Consider the following 22,730-nt stretch of genomic DNA (forward strand, 5'->3'; position numbering starts at 1 on the left):
TCTCTGTCTACAGTTGTCAGTGACACTGACGACTTGTGACTCTGGGTATAACTACACTACAGTATACTTGTGCATCACTTGGCCGCTCACAGACAGCCGAAATAATGAGATGCCCAACCGAACCGAAATCAAAAAGCTTTTTGCTATGCCAAGAAAAATCCCAAATCCCAAATCATAAAAGTCAGAGTGTTCAGTCACAGAGTGCCAAGCAAGTTACAGTCACGAGTCGGAATTTATTATAATTCGTGAGTGGCAGCCAGCAAGTTCAGGGCGGCGGGCGGTGCGCACATGTGTTTGAAGCTGTCCAGGTCGTGAGTGCGTCAGCTGGGAATACTCCTACAGTCACAAGTCGTGAGTGAGTGAGTCTTGACGATTTACCCTGATACTCAAACGTTGCGTGCCGCTTGACCCACTTCTGTATCACCCGCCTTTCACTTTTCTGTGGGACTAGGAAGTGTAAGTTAGTTAATAACTTATGATATTGTACTACATAACCTTACCAAACAGGCTCGGCCAAACAACGATGCAGCCGAGTCGTGAGTCGTGAGTTAGACGCAAAAAGCCGCGAGTCTTTTCGACGCGACAGAAGGCATGTTCTGTGGGACGCCGTCGTTACTGAGCTAAGTTATCTAAAGTTGTTCTGTGCTAACTTTGTTCTGAGCACGCGCACTTCCTCACTGGACCTTCTCCGCATTGTGCATTTCGACTTGCAACGTTCATCACCATTCACGATTGTCAACATCAGGATCACAGCCCCCATCACCACCGCGATTTTCTGCTCGCGACATTAGGCTCGTCAGACGCCGTTCGCTAGTCCAACATTTTTGCCGTCCTTTCCATGAATTGAGCGAGGCTGGCGCCGCCGTCCAACTTCGACCGCGCGTACCAAGCACCATCAGACTCAACGCGCAACCAGGGTACCAAAACAGGCGCATCTCTCTGGCCAACTCGGTTCTCAGGCTTCCCTATGTCGGCATCGGCGGCATTGCGATTCAAGTAGGCCCTTCCGAACAACCGAGCAGCGGTCCTTGGCCAGCATCGCTGACAGTAGCGGCAAGTCGGCCTGCTCATCGATCAACTTGGCAGTGCAATATCCACACCATGTGCTTGTTCTACCTCTTGTTGCTCGCAGTGCTGACGTGCTTCGGTCTGTCGCCAACAGCGTCGGCATTCCCGCTCAACATTACTGTGTCTCAGCAATGCACACCACTCAACGTCACCTGGAGAGCATTCCCAGAAGCATTCCCCTATACCGTCTGGGTTGTCGCCAACCACGGCTTTGTACAGACCTTTCGCATCAACAGCGACTATCAACCCGGCTTGGATCACATTACCTTTCAGTATGTCGTGCCTCCCCCTTCCGCTGGATTCGGTTCGTACACCGTCACTGTGGGTGACTCGAGAGGTGATGGCAACACGACTCAAGCGCTTGGCATCGGCACTCCCAACGGATCGTCGTCCAACTGTCCGGCCTACACGGGCAGCGCCGCCTTCACGTACGCGGCAGATTCGCGCAACGCAACGAGCATGATCCAATGCGGTGCGGTCAATTTTTACAACATCGGCGATCGAGGCACACGACCATTCACCATCAGCTTCATCCCCTTGGGTGGTACGCCCGTGTCTGTCCAGGTACCCGACCGAGCCACGCTTAACATCTCCAACTTCAACTATCTCAGTCTCGTTCCCTTTGAGCAGGGCACCAAGTTCCAGACCGTCTTGGGCGATGCTTCTGGTCCAGGCAGCGGTGGTGCTTCCGAGGTCTTTGACGTCGGACCCTCTACCTTTAACCCCGACTGTCTTTCTTCCAGCTATTCGCTGCCCGATAAGCTGCCCATCGCCCTTCCCATCGCCAACAATGTGGCCACGTTCATGAATCTTCCTGGCGCTATCTCACCGTCGGCTCCGCAGCCCAGCCCCAGACCCAATTCGACGGGCGCGATAGCTGGAGGCGCTATCGGAGGTGCTATTGCGCTCAGTGTAGCCATCGGTTGCTTGATCGCCTATCTTGTCTACCGAAAGAGACAAAGGAAGAAGCGCGATTTGGCCCGCAGTGAAGAGGTGCACTTTGTCGATCTAGATGGTGACGACGACGATAGTTGGGCTGCAGCAGCTCGACCCAATCGCGACGCAAGCCGGAATGGCAATAGCCAAACAGAAGACGGTCGTTCCGCGCGTCTTTCGTACGCTGTATCGCCCTTTGTTTATGAAGCGAGACACCGCACCAACCCGTCGTCTGATGGACGATACGGTCAGAGTCTCGAGATGACTTCGCCCGTTTCTACCAACAACAGCTACGGCGAGCTTCTGAGCGCTGCAGGTATTGCACGAGCTACCTCGAATGATGATTATCCTCCGCGTGCAGGCAACGTTTCGATGCACTCGCAGCATTCAAGTCAAGATCCTTTCACATCACGCAGCGAGGTTTATCCTTCCATCACGCGAGGAGCAAGTTTGCATTCTGCAGCACCTGAAGCAACTACGTCAAACAAAGCACGCGTAGCAGCAGTACAGGCGAGGCGAGATAATCGAGCACCGCGCCTGGTTGTGCAACATACCGACGGAGGATCCTTACCACAACCTTCGAGTGATACGGAAGATGAAGACGTGGTGGATGAACTTCCACCAGAGTACGGCGGTTGGCTGCAGAACAACGGTGCGAGTGGAGCAGGCAGTCATAGCGGTACGACGAATGATGTACAAGGAACCCCATCCAACGGTGGCCCATATGGAGCGAGGAATGCACCAATAGCCGGCACGGCATCCGCACAAGCACACCAGGGTGCTGCAGAATACGACACCCATGGTACATTCTAATAGCCGCTGTAAATCAACTTTGCTTTGTCTCAAGTGACGACTTTGTTTTGAAACATTATCGAGAGATGTGTTGTCCCTCCTTTCATCCACAGACACTGGCAACTTTCTACGGTTCCCTTTCTTTCGTCGTGAACCGATCCAAGCAATATACTGTGAGATGCAATCCTTTGACCATCGCCTGGAGGCTCGATACAAAATTCGAGGCTTTTGTTATTTGTAGTGAGGCGTGGAATGAACAATCGAGAATATCTGCCACGGAGGCAAAACGAGGCATTTGGGCGAGGTTGATCACTGTCGGAAGTCGTACACCTGGTTGTCGTAGCACATGGAGCGGCGCAAATCATCAGTGAATTGCTGCCACAGAATGTTTTCTTGATCTTATTGATCGTGTTTGAACATACCTTTTTTCCATAGTACGCAAGCGCAAGAGCCGAGGTGAGCGTCAAACCCATCGGCACCGGTCCCTTGCGGAATCTAGGAGCCGAGCTACCCATCAGCAGGGCACTAGCTCCTGTTGCGATTTCGTAACCGTAGTCGCCTCCGTTCTTGATGCGAGTAGCAGCGAGAGCGTAGAGCGCGCCCACACCTACGCCAGCGACGAGGGAAGGGATGGATCGGGTCTTGGCGAACCCGATCAGGCCGCCGATGGAGCAGAGGCCGGCCATAGTGAATGCGGGGTGTTCCGACATGGTGTCAAAGGAGTTGTAGCCAGGCTCGGATGGGAGGGTCGAGATGGTGATCGTCGAGTATCAAGACGTCGTTGCAAATCAATCGTGACTCACGTTTCACCATTCACAATTGGTCAGAGTCACGAGTCGATCTTGGCCTATGCGCGGACCGCGGCTTCTAACTTAGCGAGACCAAGACCAACGTGGAACTTACCTCACGACTACGATCAGGCTGCTTGGCATATTCGTGATTCACTCTAACACTGGTGTAATGCCAAAAAGGCTCCACGCTTGAGCGTCGTGGCTTGGTCCCAACGCCATTCGTGATTCGTGACTCACGACTCGTGACTTGGAACAAAGCGGCAATCGTGAATCACAATCACGAATCACGAATCACGAATCACGAATCACGAATTGTTTCTGTTTTTCTTCCAAGTCTAGGAACGGTGCGGCGTGCGGCGGTGCCTTTTCGGGAGTGTGTGTCGGATTCTAAACACTCCACGCTTACTTTTTTCTGCAGTCGTGAGTGGTGAGTTGTGAAGTGCACGTTGGGACGACGGCGATGTGAGCTTTTCTTCTCGAAAGTGCCAAATTGGCGAGAGAGCAGCACTGTGTCTTTGTGTGTGTTTCGTTTCGGTCTCCCCGCGCGCGCCCTTCCACGCAATCACGAATCACACACACTCTCTCACGTCTTGTTGAGTTGCAGCAATCTCATTCGCTCAAACACCAACCGGTCCTCTCTGGTGCACCATCCTTTCACCCTTGCTAACTTATCATTATTTGAACTGCATCTGTCGTTAGACACTTGAGTGCAGCTTTTTGCCTTCCTCTTCCTCTTTCTCTTCTTTCTGGTCTTCCATCACTACCGAGAAGCCGATACACAACCATGGCCGAGACCACTGCGACCAACGGCAACGGTGCCGCCCCTATCGTCGCTGCCGAAAAGAAGCACGACCGACCTGCTGGCAACCCTGATGCAGTCGAAATTGCTAAGCTCGCTGGCGGTAAACCTGACGCGGCTGCCAACACTGCCGAGCTCGACAAACTCGCAAAGTCCATCGACAGCGTCCAGAAGGAGCTCAACCAAGTGCGCTCGCTTCTCTCAGGGTCTGGACCCTCGAAGGACAGCCCCGCCGGCATTCGTCGTGCTGAACTGCGCTCGCAGCTTGACGAGCTTCGCAATCAACAAGCTGGCAGCAAGGGTGCTCGTGGTAAGACCTTGGAAGATCTTCGTTCGCTCCAGGAAAACATTGCCAAGAAGATCAAGGATTTGCAACATGCCAAGAGCAAAACGCCGTACAAGTCCACGGCTGACGTCGATTCGAGGATCAAGAGATTGGAAGAGCAGGTCGAATCGGGTTCAATGAAGCTCGTGGAAGAAAAGAAGGCGCTCAGCGAAATCTCGCAGTTGAAGAAGAACAGAAAAGTGGTCGAGAACTTTGACGCGATGCAGGCTAGCATCGATGCAGACCGTGCCAAGGTGGATCAGCTCAAATCCACACTCGACAGCCCCGAAGCGAAAGCGCTCAACAAGAAGTACGACGACATCAAGTCTGAATTGGACGCCATTCAGGCCGAGCAGGACAAGCAAGCTGGCTCACGCGGCAAGCTACTCGATCAACGAACGCAGCTCAGCGCTCAACTCGATGCGCTCTACCAGAGCCGACGTGATCGTCAAGCCGCCTTCCGCGCTGCCAACGACACGTTTTATGCCAAGCTCAACCAGGAGCGCGAACGTCGACTTGCTAAACAGCGTGAGGAACGTGCCGCGCTCGAGGCCGAGAAGAAGAAGGAGCACGCCGCGCAGTTGCGCGAGGAAGCGGCGATGCCAGCGTTTGCCAAGGAGATCGAAGATTGCGATGTCCTGATCAACTACTTTTCCAAAGGTGGTGCCAGTGCTGTTCAGGACAAGAACGGCACTGACCAGCCAGCCAAGTCTGCGGTGGGCGGCAAGGCGCTCAATCTCCGACAGGTCAATTCGGAAGCCATGGTACCCAAGGGCGCGGTGTTGCGTCAGAAGAGCGACCAAGAGGAGACCTACTTTGCAGGAAACGCCAAGAACAGAAAGCCCAGAGGAAGGGGTGGCAAGCGAGGAACTCCGCTCGACCTGAGCGCGGATGCTGATGCTGCTGACGAGAACACAAGCGCTGCTGGCGAGGGAAAACTCAACGTACCTTTGGGGACGCTTTCGGCTCTGCTTGCGCTCAGCATCCCCCCACCTGTCAACGCGGCCGACGTGGCAAGGGTCGTTGAGAACCTCAAGCTCAAGCGTCAGTACTTTGTCTCCAACCAGGCTAGGGTAACAAAGGAGAACATAGACAAGGTCGAAAAGTTGCTCGCGAAGAGCAGCCTTCACGAGGACGATGCGGAGCACAGTCAAAAGGTTGACGAGGTCGAGGCCTAGGCTAGGCTTACAATTTGATTCTGTTTCTGAAGGACGAGAGGCGTCGCTTGAGCCCACGCGCGGTATTGCTCTGTCGTCGTCTCCCATTCACGGTTGGTGTGCGTCTTTGCTTTCAGTCACCTAACGATGACCTCGTTCCTGTACATATCCATTTGCTTCTCACACACAAAAAGAAAGGTATTGGTGACAAGACAGAGCAATTCCTCGTTTCCTTCCTTGTCCGACTTTCACATCTGGGCAACACACGCGGACGGACTGTGCTTTGTGTCTGCAATTGTGTAGGATGTGCTATCGATACGGTACGTTTGTGCGGTACGTTTGTGCGACGCACGGAATGGAAGAGGATAAGAAATTCAGATGGCCTCGAGGATGGCCGTGATCCTTTCAGGCGGCACGTTGAAGTGGCGTTTCTCGGCCAGAAGACCATTGACTTGCTGTTCGACATGGGCGATCTGCGTGTAGCAGAATTGGACGTTCCGATATCCATCGGCAGACCTGGCGTTTGTGAGAACCCTTGACTTGCGCTCTGAAGCGCCGCAAAACTCGTCCGAGTCAGAATTGTTATCATGACCCCACTTCACACGCTTGGTAGTTTTGAGTCCTTCTTTTGACCTGAGGGTGTTGTCGCCAACTTTGCGCAGAGGATGGGTAGATTGTGGCGCTTGTCGCTGGTTGACAGAGGTGGGAGCAGGATCGAGTAGCCGGTGACCTGTTCCTGCACAGCTGCGGCACGTGTCGAGGAGCCCCGTCCCAGCTTGGCAGCGCCGCGATGGTCGTGCAAGGTGATTGGATGCGCTCCCCCGACTTGCCACCCGTCATTGTGTTAAGCGCGGCAACTCCCTAGGATTCGTTGACGGCCACCCAAGCTACAATACTGAGATGTGAACTCTCTCGTCGCACTACGTCGATCCATTCTCTGCTCAACCGTTCGACGTGAGCCGTGCTGAATTCGTGTGCATTCGTCATGGAAATACGTTAGCGTTTCCGCCTTTTGATGCATTCGTACATCGTTGAAGCCCTCGGCTTGTCACGTGTAATAAGAGAAGGTGCGAAGATGTGTGGCTCTACCACACAATTCATTCGTGATTGACATGGCCTGAGCGCAAGAGCACGTGTGGGATATGTTACAATTTCGGTTTGCGCTTTCACAACAAGTTTCTAGCGAAGAGGGAAGGGACAGCAAGAGTCCAGACGTTGTCCTCGCGCTTTGCCCCCTTGCCACTATCGCAAATAGACGGGCTACGTCAACAGGTAGTGGCTGGAGTTGAGCCTTTCTCTGTACTGAGAGCCTGGCAATCAACATCGGCGAGGATTGAGTCTGAAGGAATACCAACGCACGCACGCCAGGGTGAGGGGCGAAACAGCACGCGAGGCCGAAGTGGCCGACGTGGCCAATAGCCGAAAGAACCGAAAGAACCGTGGTAAAGTCCTCAGACTTATGATAATCGTGAATTATCATAACAGCTTGGATGGGTATCACCGATCGGGCTTCTGGAACAGTTGGGGTTGTCAGTACCGCCATTTGTGACTGTGGTCATGCTGAACACAGTTGAATGTTCAACTGCCAATTAACAGGTACAGCTCAAACGCACGAGGAACCCTGGGGTCCTGTCACTGGTCCGCCCCAAATTAGCAGATCTTTCGGCGCCGGATCGGCCGAATCTATCACGAATATGTTGAAACGGAGGGACAACGTGCGTTTTTTTCTTTTTGCTGTGGACCACTAACACGGCGTGACTTTGCGGGCGTGTCAACTCCGCCTTTTGACAGCCGATCAAGACTCTGAGACGTGAAATGCTTGGTGGACAGACTGGTGGCTTTGTCTCGAGCGTGTCTAGCATGTACCGACTACTCAAGACTCGGCGAAACGCAGACTTCCGCCTATGTGTGATGGGGATAGACTCCTGCTCCGTGGAAAGCAATCCCTTTGCGTCGCAGAAGCGGGTGAAACAGGAGCAACAGACTGTAAAGCAAGAGCAACTCGTGACTTGGCGTGGCCAACTCCATGCAACTCACTTTTTAGTCTCGAAACTCGTGACTCTCGAAAAAAAAACATGAGTCGCCAGAAGACCCAGAAAAGGCGCTAATTTGAGACAACGCGGTCTGGCGAAAAAGCAAAAGTCCAAGGTGGCAGTCAGCGAAGCCATTTTCAAGTTGAATGATTTGGTGCGGTCTCTTTTGTGGTACACACCAGCAATCTTTGAGGTAACAGAGTCGGCTGCCTCGGCGACTTTCATCTCCGGTAAGCCGGTGGTGTCGTAAACCCAGCGTTCATCACAATACAATCACACGAGTAGTGGTCTAGTTCATCGCCTGATAGCCCTATCCTTCGATTTTTAAGGCTGCAAAGACACCATGGCCTGAAAGTTCGTCATGACCAGCGACGAGTAGCGAGGACAGTGATCTTGTCATAGTCATTTAGGAAGAGAAGTGCAGCGGAGCTCTTGAAAGCTCAGTCGTCAATTCGATTTGGAGCCCCACAGCGTTGCAAGGTGTGACTGTGGAAATACGAGTCCATACATGATAGTAAAAGAAATTGCAGAGTGAAGAGACTGGATGGTCCGTGGCTATGCCCGCGCGCATGTGACATCAGAAGAGGTGTGCGCCACCGGTTGTCTGCTAGTTCGGACGAGTCTCTGTCACTGAGATGCTACACGAGACCATTGGTTCATCTAAGTTGCGTTGCTCAGCATTGCGACAGGAGAGTGAGGTTGATCGCCATGGCATCAACGCCGGTCATGTTCGAGTCCTCGTGCTTCCAATGAGACAGTTTTGCACGTTCCTGTGACGTACGGATACCTTTTAAGAGTAAGTGTGCAACTGCGTGTGATCTGCTAATCTTTCGTGCAAGCTCCGAATTCATGCTTCCAAGTCGTGAGTTGCCGCGCTATCCGAGACCATCGAAGAAAGAATGCATATTAGCGTGGACATTGCTGATAGCAGTGTCGTTCAGTATGCAGAGCAACACGACTTTGCCACACCATTCGTGATTGCTGCTTTCGACGCCACTCGTGACTTTGTTTTTTCAAGATTATCATGACAAGTGAATCACATGCATTCTACGCTGAGTGCTTATGCATCTAATCCTCAATTTTCGAGAGACTCGTCCGTTCTTGCCTTCTTTGTCCTGTCTACCTTGAGCTTTGTGCAGGAATGATATTGTGACCGAAAGCAGTCCAACAGCTGTGGCGTTGTGTGCTCTGGATTTTGCTGCACAAAGCGTTTTCGCAGGGTGTGCTATTCTCACGGCGACTTTTGCACGGCGAACTGGCCAGCTTCGTGCATTTTCGAATTGAAATCCAGAATTCGCCGCGGGTAACTTACGGAAAAAAGCTTAGTTGCAGGCGATAGACCCCGCGCCCCTCCGCATTCACGATTCTCAAATGTGCAGCTGTTTATCAAATTTTTGGCCAATCACAGACCGGGACAGCTCTTTGACCCTGACTCGATTGACGGCTCATCTGCTTTGTCCTTAGTCCTTTGTCACTTGCCGTTCCCCCCAGGTCCCGACGGGTTCCAGCTGCCATTTGACCTTGGTACATATGCATCGGAATGTCGTTAACAGTACTGCTCTCTTCACACAGGCAACCTTTCAAGCTGCAACTAGCAGTCTAGCCTCTAAAGTCCAGGTTGTCGAGTGATGTTCGCGGGACCGACTGGAGAGGATTGTGTGGCGGAGCACACTGCAGGCAAGCGCGACAGTGTGTGTAGCAGGACAAGGTTCGTACCCGCCAAGTTACTCGGCCTGCAGGAAAGCTTTTGGGATGCTCCCCACGCTACAGGCTAACTGCTGCTGGCGTGAATTTTCAGGCGTGAGGATTGTGTCAAGGCCATACGAAAAGGCTAGGCTGTCCCTTCGTTGCCTACTTCGCGGCACTTGATTTCTCGTTCAAGAGACCGATTGATTGTGTTCGGCTTCTCGGCTACTGGCCATGACTGCTTAGGCCCATGAATACGTGCGCATCTTCCAGAGTCGCTGGGTTGACCGCTCAGCTGTCCAATCGCAAGAGAGTGTGCTCGTGTTTGTTGCCAGCTTTCTGGATTTTCTTGTCAATCTTCGGCCTCTTTCTCCTGAAAATTTCAGCCAAAATGACCCTATTACGGGCCCCCGCGCTTTCTTCGGCGCGGACACTGCATTGAACTGCACCAGCCACCCGCCGCGTGCAAGCCCTCTCGCCAACTTTTTCTTTCGCTGACTGAACTCGGCTGCGTCACCCAAGTCCCTGCCATCTCGTGCTTCCTTGCCAGTCAAGCCTGCTGTCTGGTTGTCGCCACAGTCGTGAGTCTATCCCTGTAACCCGTCCCGCGTCCTTTCGCCCAGCAATTCGCGCCATAAAGAAAATTCTGCGGCTCTTCCGCCCCGCCTCTTGTCTGCCCTTCGGCCTTGGAGCTTGACTCGAAACAACGCCGCTGAATCAACCTGACTGACGTCCTGCAAACTCCTCATAAGGACCACGGATACCTCTCTCCGTCTCCCTCTTCACCAATCCCTCCCTTACCTCTTCGCGAGTCGTCTGTCTCTGTTCGTCTTTTCGTCCAAACACCAGTGGACATACACCTCCTCCTGTCTCTTTAATATCTCGACCTCTTCGTATCACAATGGCTGCTATTAACTCCGCCCTTCGCTCCGGCGCCATTCGCTGTCTGTCCGCTCGCGTCGCGCAGCGTAAGTGTTTGCTCTCCCCCTCCCTTTACCACTCTCACTTGCAACCGGTTTGTGTCCTAGTGACGCACAAAGGCTGAGGGAAACAATGATAGCTGCTTTTTGCGCGGAGAAAGCCACCTTTCTCGTTTCTTGATGGTTGAGGCCCGTCGGAAGCTTCCCGATGAGCCTCGCGATCGAGTTTGCGACCTCTGTGACCTCTACCAGCAATCGTGGCAGAGCTTACTTCTCCCTTCACCCCGCACCCGTACCTCGAACATGCCGAAATCTGACCAATCCTTTTACCCACTCGACTCTACTTCTACAGCCTCGATGCTCTCACGCGTAGCTCGTGCTCCCGCCGCTCGCAACTTCAATGTCTGGGCCCCCACCCGCATGGTTCCCACCAGCACTAACGCTGCCGAGCAGGCCAACCCTGGTCCTCCCCCTCCCGTTGAAAACATTGGTGTTGATGCTGTTCTGCGCGAGAACCCCAATTCGCAGGACAACCACACCACTACCATTTTCCAGGAGTTTTCGCTCGAGGGCAAAACTGCTGTCATCACTGGCGGTAATGGTGGCCTCGGTCTCGAGATGGCGCTTGCCTATGTTGAGGCAGGTGCTCACGTTTACGCCGTTGATCTGCCCAAGGAGCCTTCGGAGGAGTTCAAGATCGTCGCCGACCATTGCCGCATCATGGGCAAGCACCTCAAGTATGTCTCGGCCACCGTCACCGACCACGACGATATCAACGCTTGCATGGACTTTGTCATGAAGGATTCAGGCACCGAGTCGCTTGACGTCTGCGTAGCTGCTGCCGGTATCCTTCAGACCTACGACGCTCTATCGTACCCTGCCGACGAATTCCGTAAGGTGTTTGACGTTAACACCACTGGTGTCTTCTTGACCGCCCAGGCCGCGGCCCGCAAGATGCACGAGCAGAAGCACGTTTCGGGTTCGATCATCTTGATCGCCTCCATGTCAGGTTCTATTGTCAACCGTGACCACCACTGGGTCGCCTACAACGCCTCCAAGTCGGCTGTGCTCCAGATGGGTCGTAACCTGGCTGCCGAGTGGGGACCCAAGGACATCCGCGTCAACTGTATCTCGCCCGGTCACATTCGTACCCGTATGACGGCCGCTTACCTCGACACCAACCCTCACCTGCTCGCCAAGTGGTCAAGCTCGAACCCTCTGGGTCGTCTCGGTCGCGCTCACGAGATTCGTGGTGTTGCCGTCTGGCTCGCATCGAGTGCTTCGTCGTTCTGCAACGGTTCCGACATCATCGTTTCGGGTGGTCACAACATTTGGTAAATCCTTTTCCTGGTCTAGCTTGCGATCGTGGACAATGCCGAGGCACATCTTTGTTTTCCCCTTCTCATAAAGAAAGAACCCCTCATACCTCGTCTCAAACTGCATCTCTCAACTTCATGTACATACTTAGGGCATTATACACAAACTGCATTGCATTTCTCCCATTTACACCATTTCGGATCGAGTCCGAAAAGACGATCGTGCATCCAGCAGCCAAATGGACCTTACCTGCGTTAAGATTGCCACCGTGGTGTCCTACATGAGATAAGATTGAAGCACCGCTTGAACATGAATGGCTGTGTGACACTCGGATTTGGCCAGCCGAGTCTGTGGGATGCCGTATGCCGTACTCGTCATTCGTGACTGTTGGTCAAGCAAGATGGCCTGTTACTCACGTTTTTTGAAAAACGGTGATTGCAAGGCTTGACGGTGTCTGCCACGCAGCGTTGCTTAGGCTTCAGAGCAGCGGTTAGTCACGAGTAGAACATGGATAGCAAAATCACGGATTGGCTAACTTAGTTGCAACCTTAAATTTGGTCGGTTGGAGAAGCGAGTTGTGCACGGCCGTGTAAGGTCGTTTAGACGCCGGGTATCTTGGGTGATTTTCTTCCATTCGCCCGAGATCCACGATCTACGATCCATGATGAATGATCCGATCTAACACACGTGGACTGTTCGATCTATCGTATCAACATTCGCGATTCGTGTTTTACGGTTTTGGAGAATCATCCACGGTCACAGAGTCACGAATCTCTGTCGTTCTTGTTTTGGGCGGCATGAGTCGAGAATTACAAATCGTGAATCGTGAATGAGTCCGAAAGCCGAAACGGATAAGTTTGTTCGTGATTCTTGAGGAAAAATGGCTGAGCCAATCAAGGCGTGTGCCTTTTGAAGCCAGTCACGAGTGTGGGCTTGCACGTTTCTTCTGACCACATCACAATGTTACGCATCGCAACTGGGTGTCGTCAAAGTACAAGGATGGCAGCCACGACCTTGACACGGACGGCTTTGACAGCGGCGACACGATGCATCGTGCGTCGTTCTGCGCCTAATTTGCCACGCATTGTCGCCCGCTCATCTATCTCTCCACTGGCACGAACTTTTTCCAGCACCGTTGGGATCCAACATGGCGGGATCACACGTCCGCCACCTGGCAGCGGCATCACGATTCATTTCGTCGATCCAAAAGGAGAACCCTTGAAAACAGTGAGCGCAAATGAAGGCGATGACCTGCTCAGCATCGCGCACGAATACGATATCGACCTCGAAGGTGCTTGTGAAGGCTCGATAGCCTGTTCCACATGCCATGTCATCTTGGAACCGGATGTGTTCGATTCATTGGAAGAACCGTGCGATGACGAGAACGACATGTTGGATCTGGCATTTGGGCTGACAGATACTAGCAGGCTCGGCTGCCAGGTTAAGGTGACTAAGCAACAGGACGGAATGAAGGTCCAGTTACCCGCAGCTACAAGGAATATGTACGTCGACGGTAAGTAAATTGCCAGTAACAGCCTTCAATCAAAAGGCCAGATAGAGATAGGACACTGACGCCGTATTCTTTCCGACTTGGCGCTCCATCGCTTCACATCATACAGGTCATAAAGCCGGTCATCACTAATCACATCGACAAGATCCGAGTCACATTCACATCCACAGTCACCTCTCCTCTGTCCTCTGTTCCTACATTTTCACTGTACTTTATCATTCTCCCCCAATCAACCATGTCGTCCAAGTTGATCACAGTCTTCCCGCTTCGCACAGCGCGCATCATTGCAGGACGGTGATGACGGTCACCGAAATTGCGCACTCGGCACAACCTCACTCGAGATATCATGGTGACAGGTCTTGCATTACATGGTTTTCAAATGCGCGAACCAACCAGTTTTGACCGCCCATGGGAAGCGTCACGACAACTGTCTAGTAACTGCGACCGAACATGGTCCACCTCTTTGCATCCGCACCACACTGAGGGCACTTCTTACCGCTGATGTCACCGAACTGCGCCTGGTCAAAGGGAATGCACAACGACTTGGCACCCATGCTTGGAGCCCTCTCGTCCTCGGCTTCACCTGCAACAGCCTGTCGAGCGCTGCGCTTCTTGATCTCGTCCTCGCACGCTTCCACCTCGCACCAGGGGATCACGACGTGACACTTATCGTTGAGGATGCGAGTGAAATCATCCCACTGTTCGCACACTTTGCGTCGCGAGCGGTACTCTGCATCCGCCTTGGCAAACATGTCATCATGGATCTGGTCGAGCAAAGTCGAGATCGAGCCATACAGGCCGTCGACAGAGAACGACGTCTTGGCCTTGTTGTCACGTCGCACAGCAACGACGGATTTCTTTTCGAGGTCCTTGGGACCGATCTCGAGGCGTACGGGGACACCGCGAAGTTCCCAGTCGTTGAACTTGAAACCAGGGCTGTAGTTGTCGCGCAGATCAGCTTTCGCTCGGATGCCGGCAGCTTGCAGATCCTTGGCGGTCTGATCACACGCATCCATGATGTTTTGCTTCTCCTGAGCACTGGTCTTGACACCAATGCCGCAGGGGATGATGATCACCTGAACCTGAGCAACACGTGGAGGCATCACGAGGCCATCGTCGTCACCGTGCACCATGACCATGACACCGATAGTACGAGTGGAGAGACCCCACGAGTTCTGCCACACATGCAGCTTTCCCTCGTCCTTGCCCCTGAACTCCTCGGGAGCCTTGGGATCTTCGACCATGATTCCAAACATTTTCGAAAAGTTTTGGCCCAAGCAATGCGAGGTACCACCCTGGATACCACGGCCAGTGGTAGGCACGAAGCCTTCCACAGTCGTGGTGTAGTAACCACCTGCAAATTTCTCCTTTTCGGACTTGACACCCGGGACGACGGGAACGGCAAGCAACTTTTCGTAGACTTGACGGTAGAGGTCGAGGATGTGCATCACCTCCTTGTCCGCCTCCTCAAGCGAGATGTGCGCCGTGTGACCTTCCTGCCAGAGGAATTCTCGTGTTCGCAGGAAAGGCTGCGGATGCTTGAATTCCCATCGAACGACGCTGTTCCACTGGTTCAGCTTGAGCGGCAGATCACGGTGTGACTGAATCCATTTGGCGTAGTACGGGTACATGACAGTTTCCGAGGTGGGTCGAATTGCAACCGGACGCTCGAGGTCGCTGCTACCAGCCTTGGTGACCCAAGCAACCTCGGGAGCGAAACCTTCGATGTGGTCCTTCTCACGCTCGAGTACGTCGGCGGAAACAAACATGGGAAAGTAGCAGTTCTCGACGCCAATCTTCTTGATCTCGGCATCGAAAAAGTTCTGGATGGACTGCCAGACAAAGTAAGACCATGGCTTGAGAATGTAGCAGCCAGAAACATCATAGTAGTCGAGCATGTCACCCTTGCGGAGCACCTGAGTGTACCATTCGGGGAAGTCACCAGCCTTGCGCACAGTGATACCGATCTGCTCCGCATCTGGAATTTTGGCAGCCTCGGCGGCTTTGGCCTTGTTCGAAGCGGCGATGGAACCCTGCGTGGAGCCCGGGGCGGAGGCGGAGCTGGACGAAGGGGCGGAAGCCTTTGCAGCCGGAGTAGCAGCCTCGGCCTTGAGCTTGGCAAAGTCGATGACCTCGAGCTTGACACCGGTGCTCTGAAGGTACTTTGCGATCTCAGCACCAGTCATGAACAGCGTCTGCTCGGAGCTCGAGGCGTGAACGGCAAAGTGGTCGGTGCTGGTGGCAAGGCTGGCATCAAGGATGGCGATGAGCTGCGATGCGTTGTCTTTTGTAATGCTGAGTGCAGAAACGTCGTCCTTGGTGGCGTTGAGAAACTCCTTGAGTACCTCAGGGGCAGCGAGACGCATCTCCTTCTGGCCGATATGTTTTGCTATTGCGCCAGTGTTGTACTCGGAGTCATCTTTTGCAATGAGTACCACGGGAGTAGGAGCTGCAGTTTTGGCAGTCTTTGGTTTGAAGACGACCGTCTTGGTGAAGTTCTGGGAAGTCAAACCAAGCGAAGAAGCGACATCGGCAACAGCAGACCTCCAGCTTTCGGGGCTAGTGGCAGCAGCGTGCTTGACCGCCTTTTCGGTTTGGATGGAGAGCGCAGAGAGCGCTGAAGAGATTGCCTCCATGTTGATGGGGGAGTAGGGGAAGGAAATGAGTGGTGTAAGAGATAGGAAGGAGTTTGACACCAACCACCAACTTCTGTGTCAACTATGTCAAGTGTGACACTCACGACTCATAGACTCGTGGAAGCACGAAGATTGGGCGCTTCAATTTTCAGCCTGACACTCGTGACTTGTTTTCACGACTGGTGACTGTGAGCTCGTGACTCGTCTTGCTCAGTTAAAATAATCACGAATAAGACTCGCGTGCCGAGTCTGTGAGTGTCACTTTTCTGACTCGTGCGTAAATTTACGACCAATGCGGGAAGCTGTGACTCACGACTGCTGAGTCATCATTACACACAATTGTGGTTTTTTCTAAAGGTCTCACACACGACACTCACGGCACACGACTCACGACTCACACTCGAATCACGAATTTGCTTTAACTAACGAAGAATTTGGGCAGAAGCTGAGCCCACACACGACATCACAAGAAAGAAACTCGAGCTTCGTGTTCACGCCGCGACGCAAACGACCCTGTGACTCTCTCTTTGTCCCGCGCGCCCGCCACGCTCACTCACCCAACTCACGACTCTGCTGCGGGCTGATCAGTCGAGTGCAGACAGAAGAAAAATTAGAAATCAGACCCTATGTGCATTAACTTGGTCGAAACCATCCTTGCTTCTCCTTTCCCTTCCATCAACTCGAATCTTTGACCAGTCAAACATACAAGATGTCTTTCAACCGTACCTGCTTCAAGTGAGTAGTTTTGCCCGTCACTTGGGGTTACTTCCCGTCCATCAGGCTCAGGCTTCTGCTTGCATCCAGTTTCGGTCCCGAATCGTAGCTCACCTCTTACCACTTACAATTGCCCTTCTTGGCTTCCTTTTTCTCAACAGCTGCGGCCAGCGTTAGTATTCAAACATTCCGACTCATCGCACGTCTCGCTTCGATGAAGTACAGCATACACAGCTTAAACGGATAGCTTCGTTCTGGGACGATCAAGTAGCCACGTATTCGATTCGACACTATAAACACGTGTCGATTGTTTCCCGGCTCGTCCTTGTCCTCAAACGCCTTCACACAACATGCTTATCCCACCTCGAGCTGTCCCATCTTAGTCGAGCATCACCATGCACCGACATGGCGAGCAGTTCACCCCATCTGCTCGTCCATACTTCCCATATCTTAGCCGCTTTCTGAAGAACGAGGTGCGCGAGACGATGACGAGAGAGAGAGAGGAGAGAGAGAGAGAGCTGACGACGAGAAGATGACGTCTTTGTCATGTACCCTTCACTTTGATACCCTGATTCTTGGAATCTATCTTTGATACCCCTTCGTTATTGCATTCACGTGAATGCGCTCTGCCTGGGGTGCCCATGCTTGACCCTGTCGCGGATTCGACGGATCCCATGTCAATGCTGCTTTGCGGTGACGCACCTACATCCTCTGGTACAATGGCTTCTGCCTTGCATTTTGTTGACATGAAACTCGACAGCCGGCCACAATGCTGCTGCCTGCCCCACCGCCGGCAACCCTTCATGCTACAACTGTGGCCAGCAGGGTCATATCTCCTCCCAGTGCGGCATGGAGGCTCAGCCCAAGACCTGCTACAAGTGCAGCGAGACCGGCCACATTGTACGTTGCCTTTTCCTTCAGCCTTTTCCAAGGATCGCTCCTTTGCCTCTATGTGTGACTGACCTCGGCCCCTACTCTCCTTCTGTCGACTATTACAGAGCCGGGAGTGCCCCACCAACCCCGCACCTGCTGCTGGCGGACCTGGTGGCGAGTGCTACAAGTGCGGTCAGCACGGCCACATTGCTCGTGCCTGTCCTACCGCCGGCGGTAGCTCCCGTGGCGGCTTTGGCGGTGCCCGATCGGGTGGCCGCAGCTGCTACAACTGCGGTGGTGTTGGTCACCTTTCGCGCGAGTGCACCTCGCCCGCCGGCGCCGCTGCCGGTGGCCAGCGATGCTACAACTGCAACGAATCGGGTCACATCAGCCGCGAGTGCCCCAAGCCTCAGACCAAGAGCTGCTACCGATGTGGTGACGAGGGTCACCTCTCGGCCGCCTGCCCTCAGATCGCTGCCTAAAACGACTCTGCTCTTTGGTCGTTGTAGCCAATCCTCGGGCCCGCTCTAGTCTGTTCTAGTGTTGTAAGGTTTCATCCTGTCCCGGTTCTCACTTGGTTGATATGTGTCGACGAACAGAATTTACCAAAAAATGCCTTTGATCGCACATTTCGCTTCACTTTCGAAGACGTTGAGTTTGGCTGGCAAAGGTGGATGCTACGAAGATGCGACCGGAAAGCTCTGAAGGCGTGACAAAGATGGTGGCTATCGTCTTGCTATTCGGTGAAGATGAATGAGGTGATGTGTAAAGCGTTGGTGTCGAGAAAAGGAGGTTAGCTGAAGAGAGGTAATGAGGGATGGCAAGTCGAACCTTTTACATGCACTTTCGATGAGCGCAGCGCAGTCAAGCGCGCAGACGTTACCTTCTGAGATTAGCTTACCGACTCCCTTCTCCGCTCCCTGCACGGCTGATCATCAAATCACCAAATCCAAGCAGCAAGGAGGTCGCATCAATGGTCAATTGCCCTGCCACCTCTCTCCCGTCATTATCCAAGTCACCTGAATCACAAAGCTTGATTGAAGGCCAATTTTGACCTTTTTTAAGGAGTTGCCTGTTCAGAGCAAGCGTCGACTGTCGACTGCACAGCACATTCCGACTTGCAAACCCAAAGTGAATTTGAGCATCAACATTTCAAGGCCAGTATACAAGGGTCTGATCATCAACGCGATCGTAGGTCAAGCAGGTGATGAAAGGTAAGAAATGGCCGAGACGGCGGTCGACGTGGAAGGAAGGCATGCCAAAGATTTGCTCAGTCTCGAACAATCATGTGACGTTGTGCAAACCTCGTAGACACAGGTGAGATAGGTCGAGATCATTCCTATCACTTGCTCGGTGGCATTTGTGGATCCAAATTCAAGACGATTTCGACCCAAGGCGAGAGTTGCGAAACAATCAAGGGGGCAGAGTGCCAAGCTCAATGCGCGGATATAGTCTCATAGAAAGCGCGCAAGTCAGACAAGTCCTGTTTCCCACCAAAACGTTGCGGTGTTGTGCAACAACTGCAAATCGATCACAACGTGTACGTCGCTGCGCATCGTCTTTCAAGATCGTACACGCCTTTCTTCCCATACCGAGGCGGATACAAAACCCCGGTCTTGTTCGTTCTCGACGCCACTTGCATCTGCATGAGTATTCTCCTGCCAAGCATGCACAGATGGAATTCCGAATGAGCCGGCTGGAAGATACAACGTATCATGCAAGGTTTTAGCTTGAAAATCATTTATTAGTAGACGAAAACAAAAGAGGGACGAGGTGCAGGTATGCAGTTGCGTGAGAGAAAGTGTGAATGTACTGGGATCGTTCTAGTGAAAGAGTGTGTGTCTGTCTATAGATGTGCGCCGACAAGAGCGCGTTAAGGTCGTCAGGGGAGGCTGTTACATGCAAAGCCTGCGAGATGAGGTGCAAGAGCAACGATGAACGATGAACGATGAACGATGAACGTTGGATTCGCGACTGCGCCTTTCGCTTTTCGAGAGTCGGCTTTCAGCACTGGCCAAGCATCGAGTTGCCCGGGAACTTGGCACCGTACCCTCCTTTTTCTTTCGGCTCTGTCCAGGTCGTCAGGTTAGCGTTGTAATACACCTCTTTGTGCGCTTCAATGTACGCCGCAGTCGGGGCATTCTCCGGATCGCAACCGATGTTCTCCTCACCCTCGACTTGCCAAACCCTCACGTAATCGACCAGCATCTTCGCCGGCCAATTCAGATGACGCCAATCTACCGTGGTGAAGCTCGACGAGATCCCCAGGTTGAGCAGGATGTACATGGGTTCGTACGGGATAGGTCGTTGACTGATTTGGGTGCCTGCATCTGGACCAAGCGCTTTCGAGTTGAGTTGCCACATTGGTGCGCCGTCCAGCGTCCAGAGAATGTAAGAGTCAGGGTCGGAGCCCGGATTGTATTCGTATCCATAGGACGAAAATTGACCCAGCGTTTCTTGGTATGCGCCACGCTTTGTATAAACCAAACCAGATGCTGCTTGTTGCAGGGGCGAGCCGGTGTACGAGTTGAGCGCTGCATCGTCGGAGAAAAATTCGGTGGTGCCAGGTCCGTCTGTGAGGTTGTAACCCGTGTTGAAGGGGGCGATCTGCGCAGACATGGAGGCGTGACCGCGCGATCCACGCGTGTGAGAAGCGGCAGCTTCGATGATATCGATCTCGGGCGCTGAGCGACCAACCCACGTGCCATCGGCGTGGCGTGGTCCAGGGTGGTCATTCGAGCTGTTGCACGTGCATCGACTCAATCGCTGACCGGGAAGGTAGGAGAGATAAGGACCGTATTTCTCGACGTAGACACCCGTTGTTTGGGCAGCAATCGGTCCTGTACCGTTGACGTAGGTCTGATTGGGAAGCGTGCCAACATCGCACGAGTCGTACGTGTATGGCCACATTCCATCGGTGGAAGCACCGTACCCGGCACGCCCAAGGTTGCCCATCGTCCAAGCAGCCGGCCACAGACCAGCAACATCAGGTGCACCAGGTAGCACCATGGATACCTCAATATACCCACCGGTGAAGCAAAATTGGTTCCAGGATTGCAGCATTCCGCCCCTGAAATTCAGGTTGTGCGTCGGAACCTCGTCCAGCGTGATGACTAACGACCCATTCGCGGTGGTCACAGCGCTGGGATCGTACCACTCGTAATTCTCTGTTCCCCAATAATGCAGGTCTACCGCAGTCCAAAACGGATCGTCGCCAGGGTAGAAACTCCTCCCATCGCGATTGAATTCATCGCTAAAGACCAAGTTCATCTTCTTACCGGAGCCATTGAGCGTGGTGCGCGTCTTGACACTTTCGGGCGTATCCGGATCGATGAGGCCTCTGCCAATTTTCAGATCAGCCACCTGGCCGGTTGCGTTGGCACCGCCCAGATTGAAGCCACCTTTGGTCGACGCCTTGGATCTAGACAACCAAGAGATGACGGGGTAACCACCGAACAGCAGAATCAGGCCTAAACCGATGACAGTAAGCGTTCCGATGTTGAGAAGGCCACGCGGTGACAACATTTCCTTTGCACTAGATGCGTTGCGATACTTTTCCGCATCTGGCTCGTGGAGGTAGTCGTCCGGCTCCGATTCGGCATCGTAGTCGCCCCACATCTTGATATTGTGTGTAGCGCCAGTTGCTGACGGCGAACTGTTTAGGGACGCCTCGATTATGGATGCAGTTGCACCTCCGAGCTTCTTCTCATCAAAGTAGGAAGTAGAGGGTGAAGCAGTAGCAGAGAGGGGAGTTCGAGGTCCATTTGTGAAGCTGCCTGGGGTGTACGGTCGACGTGGGCTATTGAGCGAGTAGATGGAGCTGGACGAATCGTCAATGTTGAGTACAGGTACTAGACCTGTGGAAAAGGCGTCGGTTCGTGCAGCGGGGTACTTGCCCTCTTGCGATACGAAGCTCGACGTTGAAGAAAGGCCCTGTACATGACTGACACCTAGCCCACCTACAAGATGGTGTGCAATGGGGGGCTTGTACACAACTCCAGGCGAAGGAAGAGGGCTTGCTGCTTCCGATCGAGGCTTTGGCGACAGTCTGGGACCGCCTGCACTGCCGCGCTGTTCGGTGTGAGCGGGATCTTGCACAGGTATCGAAGTATCGATGTGAAGATGCTTAGGATTAGAGGCCTTCTTCATTACGAGGCTCGAGTTACGCTTCGAAGTAGAACCAAACAGGCCCAGGCCGTGCAAGACTTTGGAGAAGCGCTTAGTGGATGTGGATGGCGAGTCGGCAGCGACGAGCCTCTGGTTCTCCTGGACGTGATTGAATGCGGTGCTTCCAGGAACGTCGATGTAGATGTCTGGGCTATCGTACGTCGATCTAGCTATTGTGGGCGAATCTTGACCCGCGTCTTTGGGCGTCGATGTCTCTGCAGCGGCAGTCACGTCGAGCGAAGACCTTGAGGGAGTTAGATGAGCGAGTGAAGGAGAATCGAATGGACGAGGAGCAAGACGAGGCGATGCTACAGCCGACAAGACCGAGGAAGCTCTGCTCTCCCTTTGGTGTTGTACCGTCGCCTGTGTCTGGCTATTACGCGATGGAGCGAGTGATGGCAGTGAGTCGAGATAAGGCAGACCTGACCCCGCGTTGCTGGGTTGATACGAGTCGAGCACTTCGCTGGTAGAGATGGTGGAGATGGTGGAAGAGAAAGAAAGCGAGACGGGCAGTGCCACAGAGTTAGCATCCGATGTTGGTCGTGCGGCAGTTGTTTGATCGGATGAACCCTGGTCGGGTTGAGCTGATTGTGTCATGGTAGCCTTGGCGACACGCAGCCTCGTTTCTGCGAAACGACCCAAGGCTGGACAAGAGTGGCTGGAAGCCGGGAATCTTGCAGATCGTTGTCAAGAGGACGAAGTGAAACGGGAAGCGAAGGCGACCACAAAGGGGGAATCGCTCGGTCGAGCTTGCAGAAAGGCTTGGGATGATATAGCAATAGAATGCAACCAAGGATACAGCTAAGCAGATACGAAGCCAATACCACAGTGGCTCGGCGTTTGCTATGGTAAGGTCGCCTGCCAGACAAGCGAGAGGCTTGCAGAGGTATCACATCCGTGATTGTGCTTCACGTTAATCACGAATCACGAATGCGCGACCTGAGCAATGCTGCAGAGATGCTTGGATGTAGATCATCTATATTTCACGGGACGGACGCAAAGTAAG

General features: G+C 53.3%; 9 protein-coding genes across 9 annotated transcripts; 5 read left to right on the forward strand and 4 right to left on the reverse strand.

Annotated features, from left to right (window-relative positions):
• Positions 1–1,101: 1,101 nt before the first annotated feature.
• Positions 1,102–2,817, forward strand: UMAG_11253 (uncharacterized protein; the record flags this gene model as incomplete). The annotated part of the gene is made up of 1 exon (XM_011389075.1): positions 1,102–2,817. One exon carries the CDS (start codon positions 1,102–1,104, stop codon positions 2,815–2,817), a length of 1,716 nt encoding a protein of 571 aa, XP_011387377.1.
• Positions 2,818–3,105: 288 nt separating this feature from the next.
• UMAG_11254 (uncharacterized protein) lies at positions 3,106–3,506 on the reverse strand (the record flags this gene model as incomplete). The annotated part of the gene is made up of 2 exons (XM_011389076.1): positions 3,106–3,126; positions 3,219–3,506. The coding sequence occupies 2 exons, from the start codon at positions 3,504–3,506 to the stop codon at positions 3,106–3,108; spliced, it is 309 nt and encodes a 102-aa protein (XP_011387378.1).
• Positions 3,507–4,371: 865 nt separating this feature from the next.
• UMAG_00851 (uncharacterized protein) lies at positions 4,372–5,889 on the forward strand (the record flags this gene model as incomplete). Its single annotated transcript, XM_011388579.1, has 1 exon — positions 4,372–5,889. One exon carries the CDS (start codon positions 4,372–4,374, stop codon positions 5,887–5,889), a length of 1,518 nt encoding a protein of 505 aa, XP_011386881.1.
• A 112-nt stretch (positions 5,890–6,001) lies between these two features.
• On the reverse strand, positions 6,002–6,457 carry UMAG_11255 (uncharacterized protein; the record flags this gene model as incomplete). Its single annotated transcript, XM_011389077.1, has 1 exon — positions 6,002–6,457. One exon carries the CDS (start codon positions 6,455–6,457, stop codon positions 6,002–6,004), a length of 456 nt encoding a protein of 151 aa, XP_011387379.1.
• A 4,031-nt stretch (positions 6,458–10,488) lies between these two features.
• Positions 10,489–11,845, forward strand: UMAG_11256 (uncharacterized protein; the record flags this gene model as incomplete). Its single annotated transcript, XM_011389078.1, has 2 exons — positions 10,489–10,555; positions 10,860–11,845. 2 exons carry the CDS (start codon positions 10,489–10,491, stop codon positions 11,843–11,845), a joined length of 1,053 nt encoding a protein of 350 aa, XP_011387380.1.
• Positions 11,846–12,823: 978 nt separating this feature from the next.
• Positions 12,824–13,466, forward strand: UMAG_11257 (putative ferredoxin; the record flags this gene model as incomplete). The annotated part of the gene is made up of 2 exons (XM_011389079.1): positions 12,824–13,337; positions 13,444–13,466. 2 exons carry the CDS (start codon positions 12,824–12,826, stop codon positions 13,464–13,466), a joined length of 537 nt encoding a protein of 178 aa, XP_011387381.1.
• A 299-nt stretch (positions 13,467–13,765) lies between these two features.
• On the reverse strand, positions 13,766–15,970 carry UMAG_00855 (putative proline-tRNA ligase; the record flags this gene model as incomplete). Its single annotated transcript, XM_011388580.1, has 1 exon — positions 13,766–15,970. One exon carries the CDS (start codon positions 15,968–15,970, stop codon positions 13,766–13,768), a length of 2,205 nt encoding a protein of 734 aa, XP_011386882.1.
• Positions 15,971–16,679: 709 nt separating this feature from the next.
• On the forward strand, positions 16,680–18,039 carry UMAG_11258 (uncharacterized protein; the record flags this gene model as incomplete). The annotated part of the gene is made up of 4 exons (XM_011389080.1): positions 16,680–16,705; positions 16,846–16,856; positions 17,445–17,584; positions 17,683–18,039. 4 exons carry the CDS (start codon positions 16,680–16,682, stop codon positions 18,037–18,039), a joined length of 534 nt encoding a protein of 177 aa, XP_011387382.1.
• Positions 18,040–19,561: 1,522 nt separating this feature from the next.
• On the reverse strand, positions 19,562–22,321 carry UMAG_00857 (putative glucan synthase subunit protein; the record flags this gene model as incomplete). The annotated part of the gene is made up of 1 exon (XM_011388581.1): positions 19,562–22,321. One exon carries the CDS (start codon positions 22,319–22,321, stop codon positions 19,562–19,564), a length of 2,760 nt encoding a protein of 919 aa, XP_011386883.1.
• Positions 22,322–22,730: the final 409 nt, after the last annotated feature.

Source organism: Mycosarcoma maydis, chromosome 2 (genome assembly GCF_000328475.2).
Source record: "Mycosarcoma maydis chromosome 2, whole genome shotgun sequence".
Classification (NCBI taxonomy): Eukaryota; Fungi; Basidiomycota; class Ustilaginomycetes; order Ustilaginales; genus Mycosarcoma; species Mycosarcoma maydis.